The 22,397-nt window shown below is 43.8% G+C and overlaps 1 protein-coding gene and 1 long non-coding RNA gene across 3 annotated transcripts in view; both read right to left on the minus strand.

Annotated features, from left to right (window-relative positions):
• LOC139022455 (uncharacterized) overlaps positions 1–1,276 on the minus strand; it is a 33,665-nt gene extending 32,389 nt beyond the window's left edge. The window contains exon 1 of the long non-coding RNA XR_011473708.1: positions 563–1,276. This is a non-coding gene — a long non-coding RNA (uncharacterized lncRNA). The remainder of the gene's footprint in view (positions 1–562) is intronic.
• Positions 1,277–1,322: 46 nt separating this feature from the next.
• TATDN2 (TatD DNase domain containing 2) overlaps positions 1,323–22,397 on the minus strand; it is a 31,100-nt gene continuing 10,025 nt past the window's right edge. Inside the window, exons 3-8 of one of the 2 annotated variants that reach the window (XM_070433651.1) lie at positions 17,276–17,773; positions 14,145–15,026; positions 4,720–4,847; positions 2,215–2,398; positions 1,624–1,795; positions 1,323–1,482 (exon numbers count right to left, since the gene is read on the minus strand). In XM_070433651.1, the coding sequence (XP_070289752.1) occupies positions 1,655–1,795; positions 2,215–2,398; positions 4,720–4,847; positions 14,145–15,026; positions 17,276–17,773 (1,833 nt within the window). In that variant the 3' untranslated portion in view covers positions 1,323–1,482; positions 1,624–1,654. Of the gene's footprint in view, positions 1,483–1,623; positions 1,796–1,917; positions 2,016–2,214; positions 2,399–4,719; positions 4,848–14,144; positions 15,027–17,275; positions 17,774–22,397 lie in introns of those variants that run through there. The other variant, XR_011473710.1, reaches the window with a different exon arrangement.

Here is a 22,397-nt window from a genome sequence, read left to right on the forward strand (position 1 = left end):
GTCAACAGGGAATCAAGGCCCACTTCTCAGGCCAGCAACTGTGCACAGGGGCAAAACAGAAATACCATCTAGAAAAAATGTTAAGCCCATTTCCTTTTAACTTACAAGGCTCAAATGCACCTTACAAAATCACCTAGAGAAATCCAGCATTAAGTGATGGATTTTATGATGTAAGCCACCAGGTTCCAAGAAACACACAAGGAATTCGGTGGCCTGTCGCACTGCAGATTGGGGTAAAGGATCCTTTTGGACAAAGTGCAGTGTCCTTACATTTACCCCGTGACCATTATAACCTCCCAGGGCCTGTAATGAATATACCTTTACAAGGCACCAGCAGGAAACAGAACACAGCTTAAAATCTGAGTTGACCCCAGATGCTCAAAAGTCAAAGGAGAGGCTCTCATTTCCAACACAGAGAAAGGACACAGAGGAGGCAAAGGCAAGGGAGACCACCCAGAGGGGGAATGAGAGATTTACAGACATCAGGCCTGCTTGTTGGGCAAAGGCAACAGAACATGGCCGAGTGACCCCAGCAGAGCTTTGAAGAAGTAAACTGATTTACCTCTTAACCTGGGAGGGACACACAAGAGGCTGTCATATGCAATGAAAAAGTATGAGTATTTCTGGTCCAGTGTTCCAGGGAAAGAGGGCAAAATGGAACGAAGGGCGGCTGGGACCTCACCAGCAGACCAGCAAGTAGCTTCTGCTACAGGCTGGACCTTGATCAGTTTAACACAGCCGAGCTGCAGCCCTGGGGCATCAGTAAGTAGAAACACCTTCTTTGGGGTCCTCTTCCTCAAGAAGGCCTCTTCCTTGAGTTCCCCCATTCTGTCCAGATCTCCATCAGCCAGGATTTTCCCTGGACAATGCGTGCCTTTCTGCCCCCTCTGTATTGATGGCAATGGAACCAGTGAAACCAGCAGTCGAGTCCTTCCACCTGTGCCGATGCAGAGTTGACACAGCGACAGCCACACTGAAGAGTTATCCATGGAAGAGAAGGGGATGACTCCTTTGGTTGCAAGGGGGTGACTTCACCGGTCTCCAGCAAAGATCCCCCATAGATTTCTCACTGGGAGCTCATTCTCAGAACTTAGGACCAGGAACCAAGTTACACACCAACATGGGCTTAGACTAGTAGGAGGGTGACTTTATTCGCAGACTGCTCAAAAACACAGGCTGCAGAGAACAGAGATTTGGATTGGCAAACTTGTTGCACCCTTCTACTAGTATTTCTTCCTCCCTGACTGCCCTGGAGCATGTGGCCAGGAGGCAAGCCCCCTTCCTGCTCCCCACCCCCTCTCACCCCCCCCACTGAACCCCCCTACCCATAGCCAAGATCAAAAGCCTGATGATGAAGTTTCAAGGAAAATATCCTGTTTCCTATCTTGGTTTTCTCCATTCCAATGGGCTCTCTAAACACACCCTTGTCCTGGACCCAGGCAGAGATGAAACCCAGCCTATGCTGTTAGGTCACTGGTCGTCCTGGAGGGTAGAGAAGAGAAAAGGAAGAAGGTTTCAAACCAAGTTCACTCAAGACAAATCAGGCTACTCTCTACATTAATAAAATGCAGCAAAAAAAGCTTCTGTCCCAATTTTTAAAAACATAAATGTAAATGTTATGACCTTTTATAGAAAACTCCTGCACTCTCTCTGCTTAAAGATTGTAGAGGCGACTGGTGTTCTCACGCAAGGTAGCCAAGGTGCGGGACAGCGGTTGATCTTTGACCCTGGCAATCTCTCGAACTGTATGCAAGGCCAGGCCCGGGTGGGCATACTGGCAAAGACTTTTGGGGACCTGGAAGATATCAAACATTCAGAACATCGCTGTGCTGTCTGCGGAGTCATTACACAGAGCTCCCTCCCCGGCCCTTCCCCAGTAAGGACCTCTTTGGGGCTGCCCTGTAGAGACCCCTTTACCTGCAGGTGCAGGGAGAGTCCTAGTCATGGGGGGCTCTGGGTGAGCAGGGTCCCACGCTTCCTTGGACTACCCTCTACAGGGTAGGGCTTTGCACTGCCTGGAAGAGAGTGGTTACCCTTCAGCTTCTCAGCCCCCTAGACTTTTGGTTCTGCAGAGCAATACAAGGAGACATCTATATAGCCAAGGGTGGGACCTGGATATCACTGGGGCTCTGGCCCTGCCAACCTTGTCATGGTGACCGCCCACCTCCCCACCCCTCTCCTCAGTGCCTCAACTCAGCCTGGAGACACCCCTACCTGTCGAGGCAGGAAGTAGGGGGCATCAGTTTCCACGATGATTCTCTCCAGCGGGATCTGTTTCAGAGCTTCCCGGGCCTCCCAGGCAGAGGAGTACGTCAGGACTGCCGTGAAGCCCACAGACATGTTTGGGAAGTGCTTCAGCAGGGGCTCGATGACCGGGTAGCTGCCAGTGAAGCAATGCCTGAGAGGAGAAGTCCAGATCAGCGCTCTCTCACAATCACCTGGGTAGCAGCCCCAACTCCCTCTAGACATATAACCCCTTTTACATTATTTTCTGTGGATAAATATCCAGAAATGTAAAGCTTGCATCCAAAGGAAGGACTCCACAGTAAACACAGACAAGAGCTGGTTTCAATACAGTAAGACCCAAGATGATTCCTGGTGAGCAATGCTCATCCATCAACCCATTACACCGCAGAATACTATACAGCCACTTAAAATAATTACCAGGAACATACAGCAACAATACAGGGACAGGGTATGCTTATGACACAAAAAGAGAAGCAGAATTTAAAACTGTGGCCCCTTTAATATTACAACTACAGTAGGTAAAAATTATGTCCATGCAGTCAAATGAACTCAAAGGAAACAAAAAAAATACATCAAGGAGTGAGACTATGAATGAATTTTCTTCTCTTAATTTGAAGGCTGTTCACGTTCCATAATATAATAAATATAATAATAATTAAAATATAGCCCTAACCGGTTTGGCTCAGTAGATAGAGCGTCAGCCTGCGGACTGAAAGGTCCCAGGTTCGATTCCGGTCAAGGGCATGTACCTTGGTTGCAGGCACATCCCCAGCAGGAGGTGTGCAGGAGGCAGCTGATTGATGTTTCTCTCACATCGATGTTTCTAACTCTCTATCCCTCTCCCTTCCTCTCTGTAAAAAATCAATAAAATATATTTTAAAAAATAAAATATAATATAATATAATCCTATCCTATATAATAAAAGGCTAATATGCAAATCGACCAAACAGCAGAACAACTGGTGCTATGACGTGCACTGACCACAAGGGGGCAGATGCTCAAAATAGGAGCTGCCCCCTGGTGGTCAGTGCGCTCCCCACTCAGCCAGAAGCCAGGCTCACGACTGGCGAGCACAGTGAAGGTGGCGGGAGAGGCTCACTAAGGATGTCTGACTGACAGCTAAGGCCCATTCCAAAGGTTCCCGGACTGAAAGGGTGCAGGCCAGGCTAAGGGACCACACCCCCACCACAGTGCACAAATTTCATGTACCAGGCCTCTAGTATAATGTGTGTGTGTGTGTGTGTGTGTGTGTGTGTATAAAATCAATCTGGAAATTCAGGCCTTCCTCCAGCCACAACACCTTGTTGGACCATCCTAGCCTCCTTCAACCTACTACCAGTCATTAGAATTCCTTTACAGTCAGCCCAAAATAAAGCAATGAAAAACCAACAAACCAACCAGAAGGGCCAAGTGACTATGCCTCGTCTCTGATGTGTGCCACCAGTCAGAGGTCAGAGACTTCACTCTCTGCTTGGACCCCCAAAAGGCAGCAGCTTAGAGGCCTGACAGGCCCACCCATTTCTACCATCTGTCAAGACCTGGTTTGGATTCTAGACTCCCTGCTTTTTTCAGTTAACTCATCTCACCCATCTTGATAGAACCAGCCCAGGCATTGCCTCCTGATCCCTTTACAGCCAGGCTTAGCTAATGGCCCCTGTTCTGGTTCTCACAGTACCGTATGCCCACCTCAGACCCACACTTTCTACACTAGAGAAGTAACCAGCTGACTCACCAGTCTCCCACAGCTAAACCAACAGCCAGGACAGGTACACAGTAAGAGATCAGGAAGTATGTCAAAGTGAACTTAAGAACCTCTAGATACTATTCACATCCTGTACTTCAATGAGCTTTCAAATTCCAAAAAGAAAAGAAAATTTCTTTTCAGGTGCCCTGGAATCTTCTGTGTGCTAAGTCACCGGACTCCACAGCAGTCTTTCCCGAAATCAACAGCCCTCATTTCTGAAAACTGAGACTCCATTCTCGCCTGCCACCAGGACAGAGGTCACAAAAGCCCCTTTTTTGCTCACTGATGATTTAGGGTATTAGCTCAAACCATATGAAGTTGCAATTTAGTAAGTAAAAAATGGTTAACAGAAATTTCATATGGTTCAACCTAATATTTAATCTTTAGTAAAGATACTACATAAAAACATAATAGTATCTATGCTCTCCTACTGAGTTTTCGTTTTTCCAACTAACAGCCTAGACCAGTGGTCGGCAAAATGCAGCTCGGGAGCCACATGCAGCTCTTTGGCCCCTTGAGTGTGGCTCTTCCACAAAATACCAACTTCTGCGCATGGGCCACGAAGTTTCAATCGCACTGTACATGCACGCCCACACATGGTATTTTGTGGAAGAGCCACACTCAAGGGGCCAAAGCGCCGCATGTGGCTCGCAAGCCGCAGTTTGCCGACCACTGGCCTAGACAGAGGAAGCATTCGTTTCATTTGCCCACTGAAGCTCCCGCCTAACCTATGGATCTTGTAGTCTGAGGGCACAAATTTTTTCATGATGCTCAGCAGATCTTCATCAGCTTCTCGGCAGTGAATCACCAAGGGCTTCTTTAGAGACACAGCCAGCCGCAGCTGTCTCTCAAATACCTGGGAGAAGACAAAGTGACAATACGTGCAGGTTAGGGCCACTTCAGAAGTCTATTACCACCAGAACACCTAGTCCAATGGGCAGATCCACTGTCTCAAACTCTGTGTTTTTAAACTATAATGTTCAGTAACAGTAAGACTTAATGGGTCTTACTAAAGAGCCAGGTAGTACTCAAAGCACTTAAGGTACATTATGACCTATATCCCTCACAAGCACCCTAAGTTAAGTATTGCTCTTAGCCCATCCTGCAGTTGAAGAAACTGAGGCTCCAAGTGAAGTCAAGTAAGTTACAGCTGAGAAGCTGTAGTGCCACCAAATCTGAACCCAGGCAGTCCACATAGCAACCACTATACAAGGCTTATTTGGGGTTGCAGGGGCAGAATGGGGCTCAGGAACAGAAAGTACAAGCTAAATGTCCTTCCCCTCATTCTCCCCAGCTCTACTCCCAAGAGGTAATTACCTTTTACACCTTTTCCTATACATACTCAATATAATGCCTGGCTTTCAGATAAATACTATACATATTTTCTTTATTCAACCAAAATCAGATATTCTTCCAGGTGAATACCTACAGATATGATATATTCTTTTTATAAAACTCTAGTTATTTTTAAACCTTTATTAATAAAATACACATACTGTTAATGATTTCAATGAAAAAGTAGGGCTAGGCTTTAATTTTTCCTCAAGTCCAGGTTTAGAAAAAACGTATTAATTCATTATAAACAAATTACCTCGTCTTAAACTTAATGTTTTCATAAGTCGTTTTTTTAAATTGTGGAATATAATTCATTTTGTATTTTTTACATCAAATAGTACCATGCTTTTGGTAATTTGAGTCAGGTGATACTCACTTGAGAATGACATTTTCGAGTCTAACACTTGTGCTACCTCTTCTCATAACAGAAGCACTGAGCCAGTACCAATTCTAACGTAACTCTTGTTTAACCTGTGTGTTCAACTAAAGGAAAATGACCGAAAGAACCAAAATCACAGAATGCTTGGTAGGCGCTTTAAAGATGGGCTAGTTCCAATATCTATAGCTGGCTGGATGACCTCCTGAACACATCAGCCCTCCTTGAACCTCTACAGATGCAGGCGGTTGCAAGAGATTATAATTCCAATGTTGAATTCCTGCTTCCAAAATATAATTCTTTAGGGCAGTAAAACTAGTACAGTTCTTTGGGTGGACTATGACACAAATGATAAAAAGCATATTTTTCAAAGTATATTTAATGAAAGAGAACATGTTCACAAGTAGAAAAATCATTCAAAACGATTACTTTCACCCAGGCAGCCTGGTTCATCGCTTGAACGTCAATACATGAACCAGGAGGTTATGGTTTGATTCCCAGTCAGAGCACATGCCCAGGTTACAGGCTCAATCCCCAGTGTGGTGCATGTAGGAGGCAGCTGATCAATGATTCTCTCTTATCACTGATGTTTCTATATCTCTCTCCCACTCTGAAATCAGTAAAAATATATTTTAAAAAAGGAAAATATATTTTTTTAAGTTTCAAAATGATTATTTCTTTCTTTTTAACTTCCTAATTTCTTATTTTAAAAGCATGTACATACAACACATATTTCCTTGATTCTATGACAAGTGCTTATAAAACATGCCACCGGGGGAGGGGGGTTAGAGAGCAACGAAAGGACTTATATGCATGCATATTAGCATAACCAATGGACACAGACACTGGGGCGGTGGGGGCTTGCCCGGGCTGGGAAGGGATAGGGGAGGGGGTCAATTGAGGAAAAAGGAGACATATGTAAAACTTTAGACAATAAACAAATAAATTAAATTAAAAAATAAAACATGCCACCAATTTTCCCTTGCAATTCTCCAAGGGACAATGACATTAAAAATATAATATTTGGCCCTGGCCAGGTAGCTCAGCTGTTTGGAGCATCGTCCCATACACTAAAGGGTCACTGTTAGATTCCTGGTCAGGGCACATACCCAGGTTTTGGGTTTGATCACTGGTCCGGGCACATATGGGAGGCAACCGATCAATGGATGTTTCTTTCTCTCTCTCCCTCTCTCTCTCAAAAAAATAAATTAAATTAAATTAATCAATAAAACCATACCCTCAGGTGAGGATTAAAAATAAATAAATAACGTTTTGTAAAACATCTGAATTTCATAAATGTTAGTTAAGATAGAAGAATTGTTAGTAGGCAGGAGCTTGTGGCTGGACTGGACAAATCTAGAGCATTTGTCCTCAGCAGAAACCTGGCTGAATAAAAAATCAGGAGTGAATGAAGTGCAGATAAATTATTTACCCTGCATAATTACTCTGTTCTGCCTGCATAAGCTCAGGTTCCCACAGATCCATTATATCCAGGGATTCCAGAGTTAATCAGTCTCTCTTGGGAGTGGCCCTCCCAGCAGTTCTTACATAATCATTACCTCAATATTTCATTCCAGTCAAACACAAATGCAGACAGAAGCAATTTGGTTCAGCCTGCCCAGCCCAAGAGGGGAGAGACAGTCTATTCACCCTGGCTTTCCAACTCCAGAAACCAAGAGATTCTGATAAACATACTGGCTGATATGTGCAACCCACAAACTATCCAGGACCTAATTCTTTGGAATTAAACAGGACAGTAAACAGTTAAATTTATGAACACAGATAAGCAAGGAACGTTAACTATGGTTTGCTCTGGATAGCAGTATAATTAGTGTGTCGTCCCCCCCTCCCCCAATTCTTTTGCTTTTCTGTACTTTCCAATCTTTCTGGAAAATATTAGGTAAAGGAACCAGACCTAGCTAGCTCCCTCTCACTTGGCGAGATACAGTCCTCCCATAGGCTTTTCTTCTTCCCTTCACAGATAAAATATTCAGCAGGACACATCAAGACCTTGCCAGCTACTCTGCTTGTAGGCAAATGCAACTCAATGCCAACATCCAACTAATACACTTCTAATTTTGGTGCCCAAGTTTAGATTTCCATCAAGAACATGGCATCCTCTTCCTGCAGTGCTCTACAGAAATACCTTATCGTCCTCTCTTCTACACACAGTTCAGCCCTCCCCCTGCCAACAAGTTATTTCCTTGAATTGCTATTTTCCAATCCTGAATCCAATTTCACCAAACCAAATGATACTTGCAAGATTCTACTTATCACCCTATGCTGGAACTTCAAGTTCAGTCAGCATGCCCTGGATAGCTCTACATGCAGATCTGATACAACGATGATTTAATAAAGGGAAAAGTTACTGTGAAATACTTAGCACATTTCCTGGCACACAGTAGGCATTCAATCAACATCAGCTATAAATCCTATATAATAAAAGGCTAGTATGCAAATCGACCAAACCACAGAATGACCGGTAGCTATCACGCGCAATGACCACCAGGCGGCAGACACTCAACGCAGGAGCTGCCCCCTGGTGGTCAGTGAGCTCCCACAGGGGGAGCACCATTCAGCCAGAAGCCGAGCTCACAGCTGGTGAGCGCAGCAGTGGTGGCGGGAGCCTCTCCCACCTCCGAAGGTAGCGCTAAGGATGTCCGACTGACAGCTTAGGCCCACTCCCCACGGGGATTCCCTGAGGGCTCCCGGACTGCAAGAGTGTGCAGGCTGGACTGAGGGACCCCTTAAGTGCGCGAATTTCATGCACTGGGCCTCTAGTTAAATAAAATGCTTCTCCTCCTCTTTCCAGTCACCTCAGTGTACACATTTCTGAACTGTGATTCTCTTTCCATACCACACCTGGCCTGTGCCATAGAAACTAGTTGGGAAAGCAGAATATTAAATATTTGTCTCACTTTCTTAAACACCTATTTCTTCCTGTTTTCAGGTTTAGCTATTGTTCCATTCATTTTTGGCTAATAAATCACTGCCTCGAGGGTCGACCAAGATGGCGGCGTAGGTAAACACCGGAGACCGCTGCCGCAAACAACCATTTCAAAAATACAACTAAAAGACTGAACGGACATCACCCAGAACCACAGGAAGGCTGGCTGAAGAGAGACTCTACAACTAGAAGGAAAGAGAACAGCAAATCGAGGCTCAGAGGCGGCGCAGTGTGGAAAATACAAAGGTACCGAGGTGCGCGCGAAAGCGGGCTGGTGGCTGAGGGCGCGGTTGTCGTTTTCTGTCGGGACTGAGTCTCAGACTCTGGGCTCCAGATCCGGGCGAGTCTCTAGGGACCCAGACTCAAACGGGAGAAGCGGGATTACCCGGCATCAGTTGGAACCTGAGGGCAGCTTTCTCTCCGAGGTTTGCAGCGGCTGCCGGGGTTCTGAGAAGCAGAGCCTCTGGGAACGGGACTGAGCGTGGCCATAACTGCTCCCTCCGCCCGCCCTGTTGATCCCGCCCCGCCCAAAGCCTGCGCACAGCCATTTGCTGATCGCCTCAGGCAAAGGCTGGATTAGCGCCTCCCCAGAAGACAGAGTTTTCCGCACAGCTGATTACTATAGCCAGCCGGACTGAGGGTCAAATCCCCCTAGTGTTAACTACAACAATTAAGGCTTGGCTAGAACAAGACTGCGCACAGAGACCACAAGGGGGTGCACCAAGAAAGCATAAAAGATGCGGAGACAAAAAAACATGACAGAAATGGAGGATATGGAGCTAAGAATCGCAATTTTGAGGGCTTGCCATAAATTTGTGCAGAACCTCACGAAAACTAATGAGACCCTCGATGCTACGATAAAGAAATTAGAAAGTAAGCATACACGGACTGAAATAAAGAATATTATACCCAATAGCAGACCAGAGGAGTACAATAATCAAACCAAAGATTCGACAAAAAACACCCAATTGGAAAAGCAAAATGAAAAAAGAATCCGAAAGTGTGAAGATAGTGTAAGGAGCCTCTGGGACAGCTTTAAGCGGTCTAATATCAGAGTCATTGGAGTGCCAGAAGATGAGAGACAGCAAGATATTGAAAACCTATTTCAAGAAATAATGGCAGAAAACTTCCCCCACCTGGTGAAAGAAATGGACTTACAGGTCCAAGAAGCGCAGAGAACCCCAAACAAAAGGAATCCAAAGAGGACCACACCAAGACACATCATCATTAAAATGCCAAGAGCAAAAGACAAAGAGAAAATCTTAAAAGCAGCAAGAGAAAGAGGCTCAATTACCTACAAGGGAATACCCATACGACTGTCAGCTGATTTCTCAACAGAAACTTTGCAGGCCAGAAGGGAATGGCAAGAAATTTTCAAAGTGCTGAATACCAAGAACCTACAACCAAGATTACTTTATCCAGCAAAGCTATCATTCAGAATTGAAGGTCAGATAAAGAGCTTCACAGATAAGGAAAAGCTAAAGGAGTTCATCACCGCCAAACCAGTATTATATGAAATGCTGAAAGGTATCCTTTAAGAAGAGGAAGAAGAAGAAAAAGGTAAAGATACAAATTATGAACAACAAACATGCATCTATCAACAAATGAATCTAAGAATCAAGTGAATAAATAACCTGATGTACAGAATGAACTGGTGATTATAATAGAATCAGGGACATAGAAAGGGAATGGACTGACTATTCTTGGGGGAAAAAGGGGTGTGGGAGATGCGGGAAGTGACTGGACAAAAATCATGCACCTATGGATGAACACAGTGGGTGGGGAGTGAGGGTGGAGGGTGGGGTGGGAGCTGGAAGGAGGGGAGTTATGGGGGGAAAAAAGAGGAACAAATGTAATAATCTGAACAATAAAGATTTAATTAAAAAAAAAAAAAAAAAAAAAAAAAAAAAATCACTGCCTCAAGTCAGAAATTGTAAACGTTTTAGTGTTAGTAACAAAAAGGAACTCTGGCAAGAGATTATTTGAATGTACAAGACAAACCTAATTCTGAATTGAAACCTAATTCTGAACTGAAACACTATACTAGAAAGCCATTCAAATAAAAAACTGAAAACATTCACACACATAAAATCTCACCCACCTGTCTGAATGCAGATCAAGTCAAAATCATGTTGCTCAGAATTTAATAAACTTAACAGGTCCTAGCAAATTCGTCTAAAAGAAAATCCTTTGGAAACATCTTAACACAATGCGTACCGCATAGAAATCTCTAAGACATACGCCAGGGACCGCACGTTTTTGGGCAAACTGCATATTATTTAAATCATAACTACAGATCATAATGCAGTTTAGGTGTTGTTTTTCAATAATTATAACATTTTTATTTACAAAAACAATTAAACAATTAAAGTTCCTAGTACTTTTTTAACGTATGGTACTGCGTAAAACATTTTCCTCTATGAAGAGGGACCAAACAAAATTTACATAAGTATCTAGATTCGCTCCTTTTTCCATGGGCGGCACAAACTCTGCAGGCTCTCGTAGGAAATTTTTTCTTTCCACTCACTGGAATACACGTAGGTTCATGCTGCTTCATATCACCTGACAACCTTTTGGGTGTACAAAGGCACGTGGGGCCACGTGTTTGGACCATAGGTTCAACCTTACAACCACAGCCGTTGGCTATGATTGTGCTGGGAGGGCCCTGCCCTCCAGCTGGGACTTGCATGTGGCAGTGAGAGGACCCTGTCCTTTCATTAGTCCGAGGCTTGAACCTGGCCAAAACACTGTAACCACGCCCCACAGTGGACAAGACAGTGTGTTGACATCTAAGGTCCATAACAGATGGCGCGTGAAAAACAAGAACACTCCTGAGCAGTACGCAATGTGTTAAGTTGTTTCTTTTTTTTTCTTCTTCTTCTTTTCTTTTTTTTAAATATATTTTATTGATTTTTTACAGAGAGGAAGGGAGAGAGATAGAGAGTTAGAAACATCGATGAGAGAGAAACATCGAACAGCTGCCTCCTGCACATCTCCTATTGGGGATGTGCCTGCAACCCAGGTACATGCCCTTGACCAGAATCGAACCTGGGACCTTTCAGTCTGCAGGCCGACGCTCTATCCACTGAGCCAAACCGGTTTCGAAGTTGTTTCTTATAGAAATTAACTGTTAAGCCTGGCATGCTTACTGGCTGTCATGGACAACTGTATTCAAACTGAAATCTCTATCTCCTAAAAGTGTACAAAGGTCTAGTCTTCTGCTAGAGCAGAAGGGCACCATACCTTCCTTGAATTTTTTTTCTTTGATCAAAAGAAAATTAAGAAGCCACTGACTCTGAAAATTCCTTCTTTTACTTCAGATGCCAGTATCAATGGTGCACAGCATCAGTGCGCTGCTGAGGATGCCCTCAGTTAGACTGGGGACAGCACCAAAGAGAAAGCTGGTATCAAATTTGCCCAGGCTGGAATCCATACATGTTCACCAAGGCCTGAGCATATTGGGCATGCAGACCCAGACTTAACAGGCATCAACAGAAAGGCAGCACACAACAAATTCAACCTGGCAACATGCATAGTGTGAGGGTCTTTCTCCTTTTCCTGCTCCTGTCTAAATCAGAAACTACTCATACCCTGCCAAATCTCCATGCTAAAAAGATAATGGGAGTAAAAAATATTAAAATGGTAATAGTTGTTATCTCTAGTAGAATGGGAAATTATCACCTTTATACATTTTTGTATTTTCCAAATATTCTACAATTGGGCATACTTAACTTTAAAATCAGAATAAAAATAAATCAAACATGTCCTAACTGGTTTGGCTCAGTGGATAGAGTGTCGGCCTGCAGACTGAAGGGTCCCAGGTTCGATTCTAGGCAAGGGCATATGCCTAGGTTGCAGGCTCAATCCCCAGTAGGGGTCGTGCAGGAGGCAGCTGATCAATGATTCTCTCTCATCATTGATGTTTCTCTCTCTCCCTCTTCCCTTCCTCTCTGAAATGAATAAAAAAAATTTTAAAAAAAATTAAACAAGCCGAAACCGGTTTGGCTCAGTGGATAGAGCGTCGGCCTGCGGACTGAAGGGTCCCGGGTTCGATTCCGGTCAAGGGCATGTACCTGGGTTGCGGGCACATCCCCAGTAGGAGATGTGCAGGAGGCGGCTGATCGATGTTTCTCTCTCATCGATGTTTCTAACTCTCTATCTCTCTCCCTTCCTCTCTGTAAAAAATCAATAAAATATATTTAAAAAAAAAAATTAAACAAAATTTGTTGCTTCCCAAGAAAGAAAATAAATGTTTTGATACATATCATTGGCCATAAATCACAAAGTACCTATCAATTTCCCCCATCCCCTTATATAGTAAACCTGAAAGAAATAGCTTGTGAAGAATTTGAGAAATGACATATAGATGGTTTGGATAAGAGCAATTGCATTTTTAGAAATTCTAAATTCTTTAGTTCTAAAAAGACAACCCCCTCCCCGCCAAGTAGAAAAACCCTATGGTTAGATTTCAACTAAAAGAAGAATTAACACTGTAAACAAGTGGCCCTGGCCAAGTGGCTCAGTTGGTTGGGCATCATCAGGGCACATACCTAGGTTGTGGGTTTGATCCCCAGTGAGGGTGAGTACAGGAGTCAACCGATCATTTCTCTCTCTCTCTCTCTGCTCTCTCTCTTCCCCTTCCTCTCTAAAAAAATAAATAAAACATATCCTTGGGTGAGGGTTTAAATTAATTAATTACAATTGTAAGCAAGCTGGTTGCCATCATAACATAGTAACTATCTGACCAGGAAGTTCATGACCAATAGACTACTTTAGTGTAAACCAATGGTCACTGACATTCTTCACCCAAGGAAGGCAGCAGTACTTAAGACAGAAATTTGGGAAAAACTAGCCAAAATGTCTAAGATCACACCAAATATCATCTTTGCATTTGGATTCAAAACCCACTTTGGCAGCCATAACTGGTTTGGCTCAGTGGATAGAGCGTCAGCCTGTGGACTGAAAGGTCCCAGGTTCGATTCCAGTCAAGGGCATGTACCTTAGTTGCGGGCACATTCCCAGTGGGGGGGGGGTGCAGGAGGCAGCTGATCGATGTTTCTCTCTCATCGATGTTTCTGACTCTCTATCCCTCTCCCTTCCTCTCTGTAAAAAATCAATAAAATATATATATTTTTTAAAATCCCAAAGAAGTTAATAACTCCAAAGATATCAATCCATTTATAAAAATAAAAATAAAAACCACTTTGGCAGTGGCAAGACAAGTGGCTTTGGCATGATTTATGATTCCTTGTATTATGCAAAAAGTAAAAAAAAAGAACCCAAACATAGATTTGCAAGAAAAGCCCATATGAGACTTCAAGAACAGAATGGAATAAAGTCAGGGGAACTGCAAAGGCCAATGTTGGTGCTGGCAAAAATAGCAAAGATTCTTCAGTGGCTTTACCTGTATAGATTTTTCATGAGAGGATTAATAAACTAAGAACTTAAAAAAAAAACCCACAAAATTATAAGCAAACTAAAGAGAACCCCATTACCTTGTGCTGTTCTGGGACAGGTGTGGTGCATTTGTAAGAGTAATCCAAGCCCATTTCCCCAAATGCCACGGCCTTGGGATGCCTTAAGGCTTGCAAAAGATTTCTTTCTTGACTCTCAGTGTAGTAACGAGCAAAATGAGGGTGACAGCCAAAGGCCCCCCAAACCAGATCCTCTTTCAACAAATCCTCCCATAGGGAATCTGTCAGTGTCCTGGGATCACAGAAGTCAGAGATGCAGCCCTGAAATTCCTTAGGGAAGGAGGTGCTATAAATTCTCCTGAACTTGCTAAAGGTCCCTTTGAAAGACAACTTGGAATAGAGCATGTCCAAGTGGCAATGGGTATCAATGAAACCCTCCTCTAGGTTTGGCTCTAGATGGCTCCTTGGCAGAGAGCTAGATGCATGTCCTTCATAAGAACGGGGTGGCGTCTCCTCCTGGAATGTTCTTTTCTCCTTCACCTTGTCTTGTAAGCTTCTGGAGAAATTATATGAGCGAGAATTCTGGGATCTGCCTTCCTCTGTCGCCTCCAAATCTCTAGAGGTGTTTTGGGAGCTCACTGTAGAGTTGGGGGAATAATCAGTCAGGAGGCCCCGGCTGCTCTTCCCAGCCTGCAATGTGTCACTGCTGCTGCTGCTCATGGAGGGGTAGCTAGAAGGCTTGCGACTGTTGGCCCAATAGCTGGCAAAATCACACCAAGGACTACTGTACAAGTGAGCTGGGTACATGACATAGTCAGTGGGGAAGGCAGAAGGCTCTGGAACTGCTGAGAGCTTCAGTGAGATGGGCTCCTCCTGAGAGAATCTGACTGTGGAGACCTCATCCACGTCGGACCAGTCACTTCCTGAAGAGGTGTGCTCTATCACCACCTCCCTTTCTTTAGGCTGCAGAAAAGAAGCAACAAAGGGTTAGCCTTCCTGTGTGAAGACAGCCTCCCACACTCTGTCATCTAGAGAACATAAGCTCTGGCTTGTTTTTTTGGCCATGGTGAAGGTTTTGCATTGGCTCATTTAACTTACCTGTCACCTAGATTTCTTATTATTTCCAGAAAGTGAGCCAGGTTATAGCTATGAACAGTCAAATCAGGGATAAACTCATAATGCCATCCCTAAAGGGGATGCTGTATCTGCACTCTTTCTTAATGATCCCTCTTAAGAAAAACTGCTCTGTGTATTGGGGATATTAGAAAAAAACAGTGCCAGGAATCTCATCTCTAACAACACATTTCTAATACATTCAAAATGCAAAACCACACAGTTGAACCTGCAACCTGGGAATGTGCCCTGACCAGGAATTGAACCCACCACCTTTTGGCCTATGGGACAACGCTCAAACCAACTGAGCCACACCAGCCAGGGCCATTTTTGTGTTTGTTTGTTTGTAACATTTTTTAATTGATTTGAGAGACAGAAAGGGAGAGAGAAAAAAAAAATCAACTTGTTGTTCCACTTATTTATGCATTCATTGGTTGATTCTTATATGTGCCCTGACTAAAGATCAAACATGCAACCTTGGCATATCAGGACGATGCTCTAACCGACTGAGCTACCTGATCAGAATTTCAGTTGTGGCAGTTTTAAGGTGTGTCTGCAAATTCTGACACTACTCCCCATTGAAAGATGGTGGTCTGTCCTTGAACCTGGGCCTTACTGACTTACTTGTAACCAACGGAGTGCAATAGTGAAACCTCCAAGGGTAGGTCAAGCTGTAGCTTCCCCTGGTATCTCTCAGCTTGCTCCTCTGGGGGAAGTCAATCACCACATAAGAAATCATACTGCCCGCCCTAACCAGTTTGACTCAGTGGATAGCGCATCGGCCTGGGAAGGGTCCCAGGTTCGATTCTGATCAAGGGCATGTACCTTGGTTGTGGGCACATCCCCAGTAGGGAGTGTGCAGGAGGCAGCTGATCGATGTTTCTCTCTCATGGATGTTTCTAACTCTCTATCCCACTCCCTTCCTCTCTGTAAAAAAATCAATAAAATATATTTTTTTTAAAAAAGAAAAGAAATCATACTGCCCAAGACCACTGCTAGAGAGGGTCATACATAGGTACCAGCATCAACTGCCCAATGTGTGAGTGAACTTTTTTATTTTAATTATTTTTAGAGAGGGAGGAAGGGGGAGAGAGAAACTTCAATGCCTGACTGAGGATCAAATCCACAACCTAGGTATGTGCCCTGACAAGGAATTGAACCCATGACCTTCCAATGCATGGGACTATACTCCAACCAACCAAGCCACACCAGCCAGGGCTTTTTTTTTTTTTTTTTTAATCCTCACCTGAGGATATGTTTTTATTGATTTTTAGAGCGGGAGAGAAAAACATCAATGTGAGAGAAACATCGATGGGTTGCCTCCCATACACACCCCAATCTAAGAATCAAACCCGCAACCTAAGGATCAAACCTGCAACTTAAGAATGTGCCCTGACCGGGAATTGAACCCAAAACCTTTTGGTGTACAGGACAATGCTCCATGGCTGAGCCACCCAGCCATGCTCACTCTCTCCTTCTTAACAGCAATAAAAGTTTATCTGGGTGTAAGTCTGCCCAAATGGAAGTTAATTCTCCAGACTCTCTTGCAGTTAGGTGTTGGCCAGGTTTCTAGATTTTTGTCAGTAGATATGAGCAGATACTATGTGGACAACTTCTGAGCCAAGCTCTTAAAAGGGAGGGAGTGTACTTTCTTCTTCTATTCTTCCTCTTAGCTGGACTGATCAATGTAATGTACTGAGTCCTTTCAGAGCAGTCATCTCAGACCACAGGACGGAAACTGCTGAGGAGCAGCAGAGCATCAAGACAGAAGGCATCAGGATCTCTGACACGGTGGAGTCATCCTCCTCAAGCCAAACTTCTATTTAATTTAAGCCACTGTTATTTTGGGTTTTGTACAGCAGGCAAATCCATATCCTAACAAACATATAAATTCCAAAAACAGAAGATAGCACTAATCTGAGATTTCTTAATAACTCTAAAAGGTATTTTGGAAGAGAACCATCAATTTGTTGCCTGGAATCCTGAGTAAGTAAAGCACTGCTTTAATGAATAACAATTAGGCTCAAACCAGAAAGAGCAAATACTACATTTAATCAAGAGAACTAAAAACCCCCATTCTCGGCATGAGCAAGACTCACCTTGTGGCTTTCTGAATGAGAGTCAGAATCATCCAAAAATTCTAGGGGTGGAGAGCGCTTGTCAATAACTGTCCTTCGGTCACCAAGTGGCTCCTCACTGGGTTTCTCCTGAGGGTCTATCACCACTCTCCTGTCACAGAAGCTGCTTCTCTCCAGCACAGCCTTTTTTTCCTCTTTCACTCTGACCTCTGGGGTTGCCTCCTTCTCTTTCTGAGGAGTAGACACAGTGACACTCCTGGCTGGTCCTTCTCCACGGTTGGGACGATCTCCTGTGTTTGGTTTTGCCGTAGTGGCAGTCTCGCCCTTCCTTTTTGGCATTGACTTTCCCAGAATGCCCTGGATAGCCTTCAAGTAGATCATTGTAGAGCCTTGGTCTCGAAGTCTATCCCTCTTCTTTTTCTGAACCTTGCTTGGTTCCTCAATTTTATCATTTTGACCCTCAGCTTCAGCTGCAAACTCAGAGTTCGTGGAATTACGAGAACTATCTTTGGAATTAACCTGGAAGAAAGCACAGATCATGAAAAGATCAGTTCATACATGAAGCACTTGGCAAATTAAACACCAGTGGCACTCCACCAATCAAAGGGAAAGTGATAGTGGCCAAGACAGATTCTCTTCGAGTGATAGTTTCCATCCCACCCACTGTAAAAGGGACTGAACTGCTGCTATTTCTTTTTCTCTTTTTTTAATCCTCACTCAAGGACATGCTTTTCTATTGATGGGAATGGGAGGGGGAGAGGAAGAGGGAGAGGGAGAAGACATGCTTTTATATTAACGGGAGGGGGAGGGGGAGGAGTGGAGGGAGGGGAGGGACATTGTGAGTGTGAAATATCGATTGGTTGCCTTCCACACACACTCCAACCAGAGATCAAACCTGCAACCTGGGTAGGTGCCCTGACCGGGAATCGAACCTGCCACCTTTTGGTGCACAGGCTGACACTCCAACTGAGCCACACCAGTGTGCTGCTGTTTCTTAATGTTCACTTTCTCACACTTATCAGACAGCATCCGCATACTGCAGTAGGAAGGAATGAGCTGAGAGAACAGTCTACTAACACTAGCTCCTTAAGAGCAAGGACTACCACATACTTCAGAACACACCCCGGCAAAACAAAAGTTTAACATTTTTGTACTGGAAAGGTCCCCAGAAACCAGATGACCCAATCCCACAACGAAGAGTGAGGGAACCACGGGCCCTGTGAAGAGTGAACGCCAATCTTCTGACTCCTGAGGGCAGTGTGCTTTCCACTATACCCCCAGCCTCCTTAAGCTCTCTGCAAAATCCTTCCCCCAAATCAAAACCTTGGTTTTGAAAGGTACCTTGGTTCCAGGGTCAATCAAGAGACCTAGCCCCTCACCCCGAATTTCCTCAGAGATGAAAGTCTCAGCCCCTTTCTTCTCTTCCTCTCCACATGCAGCCATTACAGAGTCCACAAGAAATAAGCTAAATTACTTGCTCACAATATTAATTTGCTGTGACACTCAGATCTAGTCTAATCCCAGCCTGGTGTAAGAATGCTCCATAAATCTTCCCTGAGAACCATCCCCAAAGCAGTGCACTCCAAACACCCCACTTGTGACCTGTCCCAAGGCAGTCTACAGCTCCTACAACTTGTACTTCTAATTCACTTGCATTAAATTCCTCTCAAACAATTAGTAAGAAACTCCACACTAAACTTGCTAATCCTTTTCCTCTACTGAGGAAAAGTAGAGTCCATGCAAGAGATGTCCATCAATAAGGATTGATTAAAGTAAACAAATACAACTTTTAAAAAGAATGAGGGAGCTCTGATGTCCATGCTATACAGTAACTAACAAGCGCAACGTATAAATTCACATTTGAACAAACAAAAATGCCTTATATGTATATATTTGCAAACAAAATCTGAAAGACCAATTGTTTCTTCTAATGGCTATCTTTGGGGATTAAGGGGAAAGAGGAAAAAGGGGCTTTAGCTCTTACTTTATATGCTTCTTGTATTATTTGAATTTTTCCCCCCAAAAAAGCACATATCTTTGTTTAAAAAAAAAAACCTTTGAAAATACAGGGTGTCCCAAAAAATGTATTCACTTTGAATAATTCACTCCAATAGATTAAATCTGAAAGAAAGAACATCAATTGAGCTATCAGCTGTTAATGTGTATACATTTTTGGGACACTCTCTATATAAATCTAAGTATTAGTAGAGGCATAAGATTTTTTTCCCTCAAAGTACTTAAATTGTTGGCAGCCATTAACTTTGGGAAGATGAACAGGAAAGGTGACTTTTACTTTCATTTTGAATCTCTGAATTTTCTAACACATTAGACATTTTTAAATAATGTCTACAGGGGTTATTTGGGAAAGGAGATTATGGGCCATTTTTGTTTTAATTATACCCTTCCTTATTTAGGAAAATCTAATATTAAAAATAAATTTGAAGGTTCCCTGGGCCTACCCTACAGGACACAGCTATACTTCACAGCCCACTTCACTACCAGCTTCTGTGACTGCCACCAATCACTTGCAATCCTGGGTCCATCGTGCCCTTTTATACACTGTCACTGGCACATCTTATTTCCTCTGCTTGCCATACCCTTGCCTCAGTCTCATTTTATGCTTTAAGGCCCCCCACCCCCTTCTTTGATTGCCCCACCTCTGCCTGTGGGAACAACTGCCCTTTTCTTTCTTTAAAAACATATTTTATTGATTTTTTTATAGAGGGAGAGGGATAGAGAGTTAGAAACATCGATGAGAGAGAAACATCGATCAGCTAGCTGCCTCCTGCACACCCCCCACTGGGGATGTGCCCGCAACCAAGATACATGCCCTTGACTGGAATCAAACCTGGGAACCTCCAGTCCGCAGGATGCTCTATCCACTGTGCCAAACCGGTTAGGGCACAAGTGCCCTTTTCTTGCTCCCCCAGGCCAGATGTAAAACAACATGGGAAGACGTGGTCTACAGCAAACTGAGGAGCCCCTGTACCTTCTGAATGGCCACAGCTCCTCACCTCAAGCCACCTGTAGCCAGTTGGGAATACAAACCCAAAGTTATAGATTCTGGTTTTTCAAGAAAAACAAGAAATTTCAATTTAATGTATTTTTCATCCAGTCAACAAGTATCTGTTGAGCACTTACAATGTGCCAGTAGGCACCGTTCTGATCTGGGGTTTAGTTTAGCCTTCAATAAAACATACCAAAAAATGCCAGCTTCTTGGAGTTTATATTCTAGTTGGTGAGGGAAAGGAAAACCAGAGGAAAAGCAGTATATATTAGAGAGTAAAAAGTGCCAGGGAGAAAAATAAAAGAGGAAAGGAAGTAGAAAGTGGGGAAGGGAAGGTCGTCACTAAGTCTTGAGTTCGAGGCAGAGGTTTGAACTAGAGGCGTGCGTGTGTGCGTTTAAGATTTTTTTATTGGCTTTTAGAAAGAGAGGAAGGGAAAGGAAGAGAGAGTCCTCAAAAAGGCACATTCCCTGACCGGGAATCAAACCAGCAACCTTTTGGTACATGGGACCATGACCAACCAACTAAGCCACACTGGAGCTAAAGGCATATATTTTTAATGTGAACTCCCCAAAATTTTAAAATTTGTGAGGACCTAGCAGGCCACATTCAGCATATGGACCGCCTTTTGCAAACCATGGTAGAGAAGATCAGGATTGTACTTGTGGAAGTAAAAAAAAGGTAAGGGATATAATACCATAGCTTATATTTCCATATACTTAAAATTTACAGAGCTGCCCCAGTTGTTGCCCCTCCTTACAGAGAGGGACAGTGTCACATGAATTTTAAATGGCAGAAGCAGGATTCAAATTCAAGTTCCCCCTAATACCCTGGAAACCAAGGGAAAATATGAAAGTTTAGAAGCAGTATCAAAGGCTGAGATGTCAAAGGCCATGAGGACCTAAGATCAATGAGGAAGAGTTTCAGCAGTGGATAGGAGGCTATAAAGGTCAAGATTAGGCGGAAAGTACTAGAGCAGAGACAAACACCTGGCTTTGAAAAGGAGAGATTTAGCCCTGACTGGGTGGCTCAGTTGGTTGGAGCGTCATCCCATACACCAAAAGGCAAAAGGTTGTGGGTTCAATCCCTGGTTGGGGTGCGTACTGTACAGGAGGCAAATGATTGATGTTTTTCCCTCCCTCTCTCAAATCATATTTTTCTTTATTTTTATAAAGTCACAGAAGTAGAAGTGACCTATAGAAAAAAGTGGGCTCAGGAAACAAGTTACTTCTAGAGGCAAAAGAAAAGACCCTTGGAGCTTAGGAGAGAAAAGAGTAAAGGTAAGTAGGGGCGGGGGAGACCCAGGAAAGGCTCAGGTGTGCTCCAGCGATGGAGAGTGCCCAGCCTGAACATTTTCACGAGTTCCTAACAAGCTTCCTGCCTACTCCCTCCCATCGTTTCTCTACAATTGCCGGGAGCCGGTCCATCCTTGCTGCTTGACACAATCGCTGCAGGAAAGAAACATCTGCACAGCATATGTTTCAATGGACCTGGCATATATAGCATACTGTTCTTAATATGTTTGCTCCCTTTAGCGCCATGTGTTTTAACCAAGGTCACCTCTCCGAGAAAGGTTGTTTCCCCAGGTGGGGATCTTTCCCTGAGGTTAGGGAGGGGATACAACCCCTTAATTAAGTGCCAGGCGGGTAGTTAAGCTACATAATCTTTACTCCCTGGAATGGAGATAAGAAACGCCCTAACCTTTGTAATAGAAATTGACAGGATTAAAATTGGCTGGTATAAATACGGATATAACTAGACAATAAACATCAGATCCTCATCAGCTCCTCATCAGCTCCTCATCAGCTCCTCATCAGATCCACATCAGCTCCACATCAGCTCCTCATCAGCTCCTCATCAGATCCTCATCAGAACCTCATCAGATCCTAACCAGAACCTAGCCAGAGAACATGGCAAAAGATCCTGGACAGAACCTGGCTACAGAACTTCACTGGAGAACCTAGACAGAACATGGCAAAAGAACCTTGCTAAAGAACCTGGCGACAGAACCTGGTGACCGAACCTAGCTGGAGAACCTGGAGAACCTGGAGGACCTGGATGGAGAACCTAGCGAGAGAACATGGCACCAGAACTTGGTTGGAGATCCTGACCAGAACTTGGTTGGAGTTCCTAGCCAG

This window comes from Myotis yumanensis, unplaced genomic scaffold (assembly GCF_028538775.1).
Source record: "Myotis yumanensis isolate MYYU_CA2020_CCGP unplaced genomic scaffold, mMyoYum1.0.hap1 SCAF_14, whole genome shotgun sequence".
NCBI lineage: Eukaryota > Metazoa > Chordata > Mammalia > Chiroptera > Vespertilionidae > Myotis > Myotis yumanensis.